This window comes from Schistocerca serialis, chromosome 2 (assembly GCF_023864345.2).
Source record: "Schistocerca serialis cubense isolate TAMUIC-IGC-003099 chromosome 2, iqSchSeri2.2, whole genome shotgun sequence".
NCBI classification, from domain to species: domain Eukaryota; kingdom Metazoa; phylum Arthropoda; class Insecta; order Orthoptera; family Acrididae; genus Schistocerca; species Schistocerca serialis.
Genome location: NC_064639.1, coordinates 756,232,662 through 756,246,313, shown reverse-complemented (window position 1 = coordinate 756,246,313; position 13,652 = coordinate 756,232,662). Strand labels below are relative to the sequence as shown.

At 40.7% G+C, this 13,652-nt stretch overlaps 1 protein-coding gene across 2 annotated transcripts in view; it reads right to left on the bottom strand.

Annotated features, from left to right (window-relative positions):
* Positions 1-2,821: 2,821 nt before the first annotated feature.
* The window catches only part of LOC126457953 (multiple inositol polyphosphate phosphatase 1), a 311,376-nt gene continuing 300,545 nt past the window's right edge, over positions 2,822-13,652 (bottom strand). For both annotated transcript variants that reach the window (XM_050094684.1, XM_050094685.1), the window contains exon 10: positions 2,822-3,141. In XM_050094684.1, coding sequence (XP_049950641.1) covers positions 2,895-3,141 — 247 coding nt within the window. In that variant the 3' untranslated portion in view covers positions 2,822-2,894. The remainder of the gene's footprint in view (positions 3,142-13,652) is intronic.

Here is a 13,652-nt window from a genome sequence, read left to right as displayed (position 1 = left end):
AGGCAGTTGACAGGGATGGAAATTATGTGGAGAAATGAAAATATTGTTCCTAGAGGTGTATCTACATACTAAAACTTTAAAACATGTAGAATAAAAGATGGATTTAAAAAAAAATAGTGTGCATTTCTTTTGGAGTGACCCTCGTATGTCGTTTTGACAAGTTACATACTACTGCCTACCACCTGCAGAGCAATGGCCTTGTGGAGTGTTGGCACTGCACTCTTAAGGCAGCACTTATATGTCACAACATTTCCTGGCTGGAGGTTCTACCATGGATCCTCCTGAGAATACATGCCACACACAAAGAGGATCTACTGGGGACAGAACGCATTAGACATACTACTAAATAGCAAACACCAAACAGTATCAGTGAATAGGCTAAAGCAAGTCTGGTCATTTGCTAATGACCTATACATGCCTGTTTCTACAGAGTCACCAGCCACAGTCAATGACATCTCTCTCTCCAGCAAGGCATCTATATGAGACACAGCTCATGAAGTGTGCTTTGAATTTGCCCCTCTGTGTGATACCCCCCATCTCTACTTCTTCACCCCCACCTGATACACTGTTTACCACCGACATCACAGACATTAACCTTGACAACTTCCCCATTAAGATCTGAGATGGCACTGTCTTCATTTTCATTGTCTCTCTGCCAATGCAACATGATGCCTCAACAACTCACATACAGCTACCGAACTACTTCAAGCTCTGTCCAAACGCTGAGCAGGACCACAACAGCCTAAATCTATTGTTGCCTCTTTCCACCCATAGCTCATGAATCTCACTCCATTTGATGAACTTCCTCACTCTCATGCAGGACCTCAGCTTCATTCACCTACATGGCTTCAAGATTTTGTCACAGATAGCACCTTACATTCAGTTATTCAGTTCCTTCTCCATGCTCCGCACTATCTAGGGAAGTGTTCCTTGTAAGTTTTATCTTGCAGACTCTTAGTTCTATGTTCATTGCCAACTTCATATTGTGTGGGTATCTCACATTTGTTCAGAGTGTGTTCTTGCAGTTAGTGAATAAATTGTGCACAATGTATCTTGTGTTGGTGATTTCTATTCCTTCATTATACAACAAAGGACAGAAAGTACCACAAGATGACTGAAATTTGGAAGATCTGAACATTAGATATCTATTATTTCATAAGTTAACAACTTTTACATAATTTCAAATATTTTCTTGGAAATTCAGGGATGTCTGCTTTCAGATTATTGGTAACAATAACTCCCCTGTTGCTTCTTAGCTCACAATTCTTTCACTGCTGCTTGACAGCTCATAACTTTAATTATCTTTTTCTTTTAATTGCCATATCTTTCAGTAACACTAATTACATTATTGCAATCAAGAACATAACTGCAAACAACTGAGCTACAATTTCCAGTAAGATTTTGCATAAATAACAATTTTATATATTCCAAATCAAACCATTTAAAATCCAGGACAGAATATTGATAAGACCTCAGTGGCCTAGGACAGTGGTCATGTGTGTGGCAGTTGTGTTTGTGTGAATGTGTGTGTTGTCTACTCCAGAAGAAGGTCTTTAGGTGAAAAGCTTACCGGTACTTGTTTAGCAGTTTTTCTGTTTGCAACACAATTTTACATATTTCTGTGCTTATGGTATATTAAGGGTGCACCTGCTTAGTGGTTCCCCTAGTTTGTATCTAATTTGTATTTAATGCAATGTATATGCCATAGAAGACTTCATAGACGTAGGAAACATCGTTATTTGATATGTCAAAGCCATCTTGAAATTTTATATTGAAAATTTGTGTGCAGTATTTCATGTTTTCCATTGTCATGAGAATAAATATATTTTGGTGCTGATTTGTTATACTTTTTGTAATATTTGCTATCATGATTAATCAATACAGAAACAAAAATTTAACTTTGAAAGTCATAGGTTCAAAATCATTCAGCTTAAAATTCTTTGGTAATGAAAATGTATTATTGATCATAACAGGGGACAGTTTTTGACATTTTATTTTCCAAGTACATAAAAAATATGTTTCAACTATGGAAGGTTTAAACAGTTGGGCATACTTTCAACATCACAGTAAATTTACTCCCTTATTAAGTTTGTTGCCAACATTCAGTCACAGTTTGAAAGCAACAGTTACATTCATAAATATAATATGGTACTAAAAGGATGAATAATTTATCCTATCCAACAGTGTGTGAGATCTGATGCCCTCATTTTAGCAGACTTGTTGTTGTGATTGTTTGTAAAGAAGTTCTTTTGCATAGGTGTAGTCTTTACCCAAAACAACAGCATGAAGCCTATTGTCACAGAAGAAATATATAGCTACCACAACAGACAGAAGGCAGATGTATTCCAAGGCACAGGTTCACAAAAATTGAGAACTGTCTGAATTCTTGTAAAATCTGCAATAAATTGCCACAGTTTGCTCAGTTCTTGTCATTAAAAGATCTCGAAGTAAGACATATAACTGGTTGACAGGTAACTTATTTTACACTATAAAAGAATTCTGTGAACTAAACAATGCCGATAATTTTTCAAGATAATAACTATAGTTCAAGCTTCCTATGGCTATTAATGGTTACTAGTTGGTAAGACAATGACTATATCCACTATTGTAATAAGCTCCATGTAAATAAATATGTATTAATTTATTAACTGTATTTAAAATTAATTAGTGTGTTTAGTAGCTTTGCATATTAACTGTGTTTCCTAATTGTGTTACTGATTTTCAACGTGCAGCAATGATGGAGCTTTCATCATTTAATACTATCAATGGCTAATTAAGATTGTTGATGTGAAATGTGTAATGAGAAGAAAAAATGCTGTGATCATCAGATCATGACAATGGTAATTTTTTTATACATTAATTTTTATTGTTACATAATGATACAGTGTTCTTACTTAATTCCTCTTCAACAACAAAATGACTATAATTGCATTTATCAATGCATAAAACCATGGGACTCTGTGAATTCCAGTTGTTCCACTTCTGTTCATATTGCAGAAATCCAGATTGCATTTTTCAGCTATGTCAGCATATTTTGCTTTCACAGTATCCCATGAACAAAGGCCTACTTGACAACCTTCAATGTCTGCCACATTTTCGGCTACATAGAACATTACACGATATGTATCTCCTTCAGTACACCTGCAAAAAAGAGCAGTGTCAAGTGATTTACTTTCACATGCTAATCTGTGGAATACCTATACCATAAACATACAGGGTGTTTCAAAAATGACCGGTATATTTGAAACGGCAATAAAAACTAAACGAGCAGTGATAGAAATACACCGTTTGTTGCAATATGCTTGGGACAACAGTACATTTTCAGGCAGACAAACTTTCGAAATTACAGTAGTTACAATTTTCAACAACAGATGGCGCTGCGGTCTGGGAAACTCTATAGTACGATATTTTCCACATATCCACCATGCGTAGCAATAATATGGCGTAGTCTCTGAATGAAATTACCTGAAACCTTTGACAACGTGTCTGGCGGAATGGCTTCACATGCAGATGAGATGTACTGCTTCAGCTGTTCAATTGTTTCTGGATTCTGGCGGTACACCTGGTCTTTCAAGTGTCCCCACAGAAAGAAGTCACAGGGGTTCATGTCTGGCGAATAGGGAGGCCAATCCACGCCACCTCCTGTATGTTTCGGATAGCCCAAAGCAATCACACGATCATCGAAATATTCATTCAGGAAATTAAAGACGTTGGCCGTGCGATGTGGCCGGGCACCATCTTGCATAAACCACGAGGTGTTCGCAGTGTCGTCTAAGGCAGTTTGTACCGCCACAAATTCATGAAGAATGGCCAGATAGCGTGATGCAGTAATCGTTTTGGATCTGAAAAATGGGCCAATGATTCCTTTGGAAGAAATGGCGGCCCAGACCAGTACTTTTTGAGGATGCAGGAACGATGGGACTGCAACATGGGGCTTTTCGGTTCCCCATATGCACCAGTTCTGTTTATTGACGAAGCCGTCCAGGTAAAAATAAGCTTCGTCAGTAAACCAAATGCTGCCCACATGCATATCGCCGTCATCAATCCTGTGCACTATGTCGTTAGCGAATGTCTCTCATGCAGCAATGGTAGCGGCGCGGAGGGGTTGCCGCATTTGAATTTTGTATGGATAGAGGTGTAAACTCTGGTGCATGAGACGATACATGGACATTGGCGTCATTTGGACCGCAGCTGCAACTCGGCGAACGGAAACCCGAGGCCGCTGTTGGATCACCTGCTGCACTAGCTGCGCGTTGCCCTCTGTGGTTGCCGTATGCGGTCGCCCTACCTTTCCAGCACATTCATCCGTCACGTTCCCAGTCCGTTGAAATTTTTCAAACAGATCCTTTATTGTATCACTTTTCGGTCCTTTGGTTACATTAAACCTCCGTTGAAAACTTCGTCTTGTTGCAACAACACTGTGTTCTAGGCAGTGGAATTCCAACACCAGAAAAATCCTCTGTTCTAAGGAATAAACCATGTTGTCTACAGATCACTTGCACGTTGTGAACAGCACACGCTTACAGCAGAAAGACGACGTACAGAATGGCACACCCACAGACTGCGTTGTCTTCTATATCTTTCACATCACTTGCAGCGCCATCTGTTGTTGAAAATTGTAACGACTGTAATTTCGAAAGTTTGTCCACCTGAAAATGTACTGTTGTCCCAAGCATATTGCAACAAACGGTGTATTTCTATTGCTGCTCGTTTAGTTTTTATTGCCGTTTCAAATATACCGGTCATTTTTGAAACACCCTGTATATAATAAAATAGGACAGTAATAGACAGCTAAAAACATACTCAGAAGGAAAGTTTATGAGAAAGTTATTAGCAAATGCTTTAGCAATTTTATGAAGTTAAACTATGCTACACCCCAGATGAATTTTGTACAACTGTTTTACATTCCTAAATGAAAATTATGGAATGCGGAAACTACAGAACCAAGTAGCTACTCAAAAAGTTCTGTGGTCTGATGCTGAAGGAAATATATGAATAATATTCTTTATGTGAGTGTTATGATTTGTGTGATTATCACTGCATTGCTTCCCTTCCCAATTCCAATAATCTAACAGGTTTACTTTAATGTTTGACTAGTGTATAAATATTAACTCTCTGGACAAGATATAAGCTTTATTTTAACTGTTTTATGGAAAGCTGTGACTGCTTATTATATAAAGCAAATTCAAACAGTTTTGTGAGTCAATGGCCAGGCATGAATAGATAATGCAGCATCAAAACAATGTCTGGTCAGGGCAGTCCTCATAACCTCACCCTACTGCTGACTAGGGCAACCATGTCTGTAACAAACCAAACCCACAGTCTACCTCCTACCATCAGTATGATTTCCATACCTGCCCCTGCTTACAGTGATGTAAGGGGTTTACAGCAACCAGCAATGGAAGTGGAACCTTTGCCACTGCCTAAGCCACTTCTGGCAACCCCCCATCCCACCATCCCCTGTGACCCCCATCATGAATTGCACATAACAGCAGCGATCAATCTGTGAAACAGTGAGGTGTCACTTGAGGTTGATCCATTTCCAGTCCCCTACACCTCTGCCCCACAGGAAATCTCAAGCAGCAGAATTGAGTATATGATTGGACAGTGCAAATAACTGCACCACTTGTTCCATAACATGCTGATCATAATGGAGATGCCACAGAATCCTCTAGTGGGGATCACAGCATCCCTCCCTCCCTCCCTCCTCCCCCCCCCCCCCTCTCTCTCTCACTCTCTCTCTCTCTCTCTCTCTCTTTCTCTCTCTGTCTCCACCTCTCCCTTTCTCAGTGATTCACACAGACCTGGCCACTTGCAGTCTCCTGTGCTTATTAAAGCAGGAAGGGTCCTGTAACTGATAATTTTCAGGATCAATTACAAAGCTGCAGTATTGATAAATAGTCTGAGCTACTGCAGTTAGCAGATAGGCCTAGATGTAAATTTTTGAGACTCGCAGATGGAGCAAGACAAGTGTACATCTACATCTACCCAGATACTCTGCAAGCCACTGTACAGTGCATGGTGGAGTGTACACTGTACTACTACTTGTTATTTTCACTCACGTTCCACTCGCAAACAGAGCAAGGGTAAAATGACTGTCTGTATGCCTCCAAATGAGCTGTAATTTCTCATATCTTATCTTCATGGTTCTCACATGCAGTGTATGTTGGCAGCAATAGAATCACTCAGCAGTCACCTTCAAATGCCGGTTCTCTAAATTTTGTCAATAATGTTTCTCGAAAAGAACGTCGCCTTCCCTCCAGCGATTCCTATTTGAATACTGAAGCATCTCCATAACACTTATGTGTTGTTTGAAACTTCCTTCAGTCTGACTTGGTATGGATCCCAAACACTCAACCAGTGCTCAAGAATAGGTTGCACCAGCATCCTACATGCAGCTTTCTTTACAGGTGAACCATTCTTTTCTAAAATCCTCCCAATAAACCAAAGTCAATCATTCACCTTCCCGACCACAATTCTGACATGCTTGTTCCACCTCATATAGCTTTGCAATATTAGGTCCAGATATTTAAATGACTTGACTGAGTCAAGCAGGACACTAGTAAAAACATACCCAAACATTACAGGCTTGATCTTCCTACACATTTACATTAACTTACATTTTTCTATATTTAGGGCTAGCCACCATTCATCACACCAATGGGACATTTTGCCTAAGTTTTCTTGTATCTTCCTACAGTCACTCAACTTTGACCCCTATCATACACCACAGCATCATCAGTACAGAGGGTGTGTTCTCTGGTGAAGTTATGTGGTAAAATAAACGTGAATGGTCACATATTGCCATTTGCCTGTTATCACTTGAAGCCTGCTGACTATGCCATTTCATGCAGTGTTTGACTGTTGCTTGTTTTACAGTTTTCTCTCTTTTGATATTCACTCTGGACTGATCTTGTATGCTTACAATGAGCTTGGTGTGTTTTGGAGTTAGATCTAGTCAGGTGCTCCCTACGTGAACTGAAGCCATTACCAATTACACAGAACAGCCATTTGCTCCACAGGTTACTACATCAAAGAGTGTTGAGTGATACTGAACTGCTGCTACCTGCAATTGTTTGGATAGTAAACATATGTTAATTCAGATAACTTCTTGAATATTCTGACTCTGCCACTTCACACATACGATTAGGATACCTTGCCCCTCCTAGTGCCAACAGTTATAGCTGCTGAATGAACTGGCAGTGATAGTCACTGAGCGCTCAAAAAGTTTAATTTCAGTTGATGTGGCTTGAAAACATGAAGATTTTACTTAATCATACCACACTGAAAAACCTGGTAATGCAAAAAAGTTTGAACTAATTCTGTATAATGGGTAGAGCTCCCCCCCATGAACCATGGACCTTGCCGTTGGTGGGGAGGCTTGCGTGCCTCAGCGATACAGATGGCCGTACCGTAGGTGCAACCAAAATGGAGGGGTATCTGTTGAGAGGCCAGACAAATGTGTGGTTCCTGAAGAGTGGCAGCAGCTTTTTCAGTAGTTGCAGGGGCAACAGTCTGGATGATTGACTGATCTGGCCTTGCAACACTAACCAAAACGGCCTTGCTGTGCTGGTACTGCGAACGGCTGAAAACAAGGGGAAACTACAGCCGTAATTTTTCCCAAGGGCATGCAGCTTTACTGTATGGTTAAATGGTCCCCCATTCGGATCTCTGGGTGGGGACTACTCAAGAGGACGTCATTATCAAGAGAAAGAAAACTGGCATTCTAAGGCTTGGAGCGTGGAATGTCAGATCCCTTAATTGGGCATGTAGGTTAGAAAATTTAAAAACAGAAATGGATAGGTTAAAGTTAGGTATAGTGTGAATTAGTGAAGTTTGGTGGCAGGAGGAACAAGACTTTTGGTCAGGTGAATACAGGATTATAAATACAAAACCAAATAGGGGTAATGCAGGAGTAGGTTTCAGAATGAATAAAAAAAAATAGGAGTGTGGGTAACTTACTACAAACAGCATAGTGAACGCATTATTGTGGCCAAGATAGACACAAAGACCATGCGTACTACAGTAGTGCAAGTTTATATGCTAACTAGCTCTGCAGATGATGAAGAAATTGATGAAATGTATGATGAGATAAAAGAAATTACTCAGGCAGTGAAGGGAGATGAAAATTTAATAGTCATGGGTGACTGGAATTCGAGAGCAGGAAAAGGGAAAGAAGGAAACATAGTAGGTGAATATGGATTGGGGCTAAGAAATGAAAGAGGAAGCCGCCTGGTAGAGTTTTGCACAGAGCATAACTTAATCATAGCTAACACTTGGTTCAAGAATCATGAAAGAAGGTTGTATACATGGAAGAATCCTGGAGATACTAGAAGGTATCAGATAGATTATATAATGGTAAGATAGAGATTTAGGAACCAGGTTTTAAATTGTAAGACATTTCCAGGGGCAGATGTGGACTCTGACCACAATCTATTGGTTATGACCTGTAGATTAAAAATGAAGAAACTGCAAAAAGGTGGGAATTTAAGGAGATGGGACCTGGATAAACTGACTAAACCAGAGGGTGTACAGAGTTTCAGGGAGAGCCTAAGGTAACAATAGACAGGAATGGGGGAAAGAAATACAGTAGAAGAAAAATGGGCAGCTTTGAGGGATGAAGTCGTGAAGGCAGCAGAGGATCAAGTAGGTAAAAGGTGAGGGCTAGTAGAAATCCTTGGGTAACAGAAGAAATATTGAATTTAATTGATGAAAGGAGAAAATATAAAAATGCAGTAAATGAAGCAGGCAAAAGGGAATACAAACGTCTCAAAAATGAGATCAACAGGAAGTGCAAAATGGTTAAGCAGGGATGGCTAGAGGACAAATGTAAGGATGTAGAGGTATATCTCACTTGGGGTAAGACAGATACTGCCTACAGGAAAATTAAAGAGACCTTGGAGAAAAGAGAACCACTTGTATGAATATCAAGAGTTCAGATGGAAACCCAGTTCTACGCAAAGAAGGGAAAGCAGAAAGGTGGAAGTAGTATATACAACTCTATACAAGGGCGATGTAATTGAGGACAATATTATGGAAATGAAAGAGGATGTAGATGAAGATGAAATGGGAGATATGATACTGTGTGAAGAGTTTGACAGAGTACTGAAAGTCGAAACAAGGCCCCGAGAGTAGACAACATTCCATTAGAACTACTGAAAGCCTTGGGAGAGCCAGTCCTGACAAAACTCTACCATCTGGTGAGCAAGATGTATGAGACAGGCGAAATACCCTCAGACTTCAAGAAGAATATAATAATAATTCCAATCCCAAAGAAAGCAGGTGTTGACAGATGTGAAAATTACCGAACAATCAATTTAATAAGCCACAGCTGCAAAATACTAATGTGAATTCTTTACAGACGAATGGAAAAACTAGTAGATGCCAACCTTGGGGAAGATCAGTTTGAATTCTGTAGAAATATTGGAACACGTGAGGCAATACCGATGCTAAGACTCATCTTAGAAGCTAGATTAAGAAAAGACAAGCCTACTAGATTAAGAAAAGACAAACTTAGAGAAAGTGTTTGACAATGCTGACTGGAATACTCTCTTTCAAATTCTGAAGGTGGCAGAGGTAAAATACAGGGAGTGAAAGGCTATTTACAATTTGTACAGAAACCAGATGGCAGTTATAAGAGTCGAGGGACATGAAAGGGAAGCAGTGGTTGGGAAGGGAGTGAGACAGGGTTGTAGCCTTTCCCCGATGTTATTCAATCTTTATATTGAGCAAGCAGTGAAGGAAACAAAAGAAAAATTCGGAGTAGGTATTAAAATCCATGGAGAAGTAATAAAAACTATGAGGTTTGCTGATGACATTGTAATTCTGTCAGAGACAGCGAAGGATTTGGAAGAGCAGTTGAACGGAATGGATAGTGTCTTTAACAGTTGCATACCAATGCTGCATGTTGCACTGGCCAATGCCAATGGGAGGGATCAGCGACTGACCCCACAACCATCACACATTCTCTGTCTCGGATAAATCACATTACTCATGTATTTCCATAATTTTGGCAGATTAGAAGATTAAAATGTTGATTATTATTACAGGGGGAAGGGTTTCTAGGACATTTTTAGTGTTGTGGCTTGGCAGGAGAGCCAACACCGGTATGAGAGGAAGCCGAAAGGCACGCGTTTCAGCTCACGCAGGCTGTCGAGAGGTCTGGAACAGGACAAGGAAATTAGACTGTAGAAAAAACTGATGTAGCTGATGGAATACTTAACTTTAATCCATAAATGGTGAATGTCACTCTTGACAGTACATGTTTTACAGCATCAATAGTAACTGGTAATGGCGCCTTGCTAGGTCATAGCAAATAACGTAGCTGAAGGCTGTGCTAACTATCGTCTTGGCAAATGAGAGCGTATTTTGTCAGTAAACCATCGCTAGCAAAGTCAGCTGTACCACTGGGCGAGTGCTAGGAAGTCTCTCTAGACCTGCCGTGTGGCGGCGCTCGGTCTGCAATCACTGATAGTGGCGACACGCGGGTCCGACATATACTAATGGACCGCGGCCGATTTAAAGGCTACCACCTAGCAAATGTGGTGTCTGGCAGTGACACCACATTTAGTAAAAAATAAATCGTTTTTTACATTTATTTGTATTAATTTCACAATTACAAGGATTACTCAGATTCACATCCTGAACACTTTACAATACAAACTACTTCTTTCTTGGTGTGTGCAGGGGATATATACTTCCTGCAAGAAGTGCAAGCCTTCATGTACTTATGGTCTTTGCTTCTGGCAGATTATGCATAGCTGCACGTGTTACTTTTTGTCACGGCTCCGTAACGTTGTTTCCTCTGCTCACAGCACCTTGATTTTGATTACACGCATACCTAAAAGTTGATAACGCTGTAGTGTATTTTGAGTGTAGGCCTACAGCATTTTCAGCGCATCTTTTCATGTTGATGTCACAAAGTTCACGAGCAAGATCTTTCAGGTACTTCTTTCTTCCAGAACTCTTTGAGCTTTTGGATAGTTCACCACTAAATTCATTGTCTGAACTCTCAAGCAAATTTCTAATTTCATCATCTGCCAATTTCATCTTCTTGTACATTTTGTCAAATGCCACAAAGATTTTACCTTCCACTCACCACACTGTTTACCGGTTTACTGCGAGTGGTGATTCTTGACCTGCTACACCTTCAGTTATAACAATCGCTATAATTCAATAATGAGTGTAGACCAAAAGCTGTTCTTATTGTCAATTGTAGCAATTACAATCACAATAAATATCATGTATTTATTAAATAAACTACTGAACACGACAGGAGTTTTAGCCTAAAAACTTCGTTGGGGTCAGTTACTGACCCCACCCATTGGTATGCAACTGTTAAAGGAGGATATAAGATGAACATCAACAAAAGCAAAACGAGGATAATAGAGTGTAGTCGAATTAAGTCGGGTGATGCTGAGGGAATTAGATTAGGAAATGAGACACTTAAAGTAGTAAAGGAGTTTTGCTATTTGGGGAGCAAAATAACTGATGATGGTCGAAGTAGAGAGGATATAAAATGTAGACTGGCAATGGCAAGGAAAGCATTTATGAAGAAGAGAAATTTGTTAACACTGAATATAGATTTAAGTGTCAGGAAGTCATTTCTGAAAGTATTTGTATGGAGTGTAGCCATGTATGGAAGTGAAACATGGACGATAAATAGTTTGGACAAGAAGAGAATGGAAGCTTTCAAAATGTGGTGCTACAGAAGAATGCCGAAGACTAAATGAGTAGATCACATAACTAATGAGGAGGTATTGAATAGGATTGGGGAGAAGAGAAGTTTGTGGCACAACTTGACGAGAAGAAGGGATCGGTTGGTAGTACATGTTCTGAGGCACCAAGGGGCCACCAATTTAGTGTTGGAGGGCAGCTTGGAGGGTAAAAATCGTAGAGGGAGACCAAGAGATGAATACACTAAGCTGATTCAAAAGGATGCAGGCTGCAGTAGGTACTGGGAGATGAAGAAGCTTGCACAGGATAGAGTAGCATGGAGAGCTGCATCAAACCAGTCTCAGGACTGAAGACCACAACAACAACAACAACAGGCAGAGCTATGTAAAATTTGCATATGCTATCAATACTAAATGCTTTGAAAGTGTAAAGAATGTTTATTCCAGTGCTTACTGGGTATAGTGTGTCATGTTTTTGGTCGATTTCAATGTGCAATAAAATGCGAAATAAGTATATTTCAGCAAAATTTTTTAATAATTAATACATTTCAGCAAACTTTATTACATAAGCACCAAAATATCTGAATATACAGGTGTTCTAAATATATTTATGATTGTATGTGAGATAACCACATAAAGACGACAAAAAGAGCAAAAATTATGACTGCAAACAAAAACTTGTTGTGTGACTATAGATGTGCTAGACACAACATTCTGATAACCTCTCCAGCACACATATTTATGGCCTATTGTGTTACCATGGAATAGATAAAACATGTGTTGCTTGAGGCTTTCCCGACGGACTTGTTGTATATATGGTTCTCGGGTGAGACGCCAGATGTCATAGTGCAAACTTCACAATATTTCGTCAATGCAACTGGCCGACATCTTCAGATGCGACGAACACACTGCTAAGCCAGGACCAGGGGCCCCTATATATGCCAGTTTTAGGCAGGAAGTGTGCATGCGTGGAGGCGCCAAATTCGATGGCCAATACCGACGATATCAGCCGGTAGCTGGAAGGACAGTAATGCCACCTACAGGATGAAGAACCAAATACTTCAGCGCACGTGCGGAGGCTGCCGCCGCTGCTCTGCGCTGCCATCGGCCGCCCCAGCGACCTCTGTCGAAAGCCGCAAGTGCGGAGGCTGCCGCTGTTACTCTGCGCTGCCATCGGCCGCCCTAGCGACCTCTGACGGAAGCCGCAAGCAAATCTGCGTGTCCACATAGGCGCCTTGATTCCTCTCCCGTTGTCAACAGAATCTTTATGTTGCTGGCGAATCGTCGTCAGTCTCATGACCAATAGTATTCCTCTCTGCTCGAAGCGACTTCAATTTGGCCAGTGCTGGATCCCAAGCTGTACTAAGCTGAAAGCCCGTGTCTCTGTTTACAAGATTCGTCGAGCTACATATTTCCACTGCTTCCTTAATAACACTGTCCCAGTACGAACTCGTCGATGCGAGAATTTTTGTATGTTGATAATTCATAGAATGGCCTGTACTGAGACAATGCTCGGCCACTGCAGACTTTTCTAGTTGCTCCAGACGAGTGTAGCATCGGTGTTCAGTGCATCTCTCTTCTACAGTGCGACAAGTTTGTCCGATGTACGACATGCTGCAGCTACAAGGAATCTCGTAAACACCGGGTCTTCTTAGGCCAAGGCCGTCCTTAGATGAGCCCAAGAGAGCTCTGAGTTTTGCCGGCGGACGAAAAACACATTTAACTTTATGCTTCTTCAATAATCTTCCTATTTTTGAAGAGACACCGCCTATGTATGGCAAGATGACCATTCCCCTTTGTTCTTCGCCTTCTTCCACTTCCTCACGTTGGGTAACCCGCTTCGGTTGTAAGGCATGGCGAATCTCCCGTTCGGAATATCCATTTTGTTGAAAAACAGTACGCAGATGGAGTAGCTCATTGGATGAGCTGTCTGAGTCTGATATGGCTCGTGCTCTGTGGACCAACGTCCTCAGTACG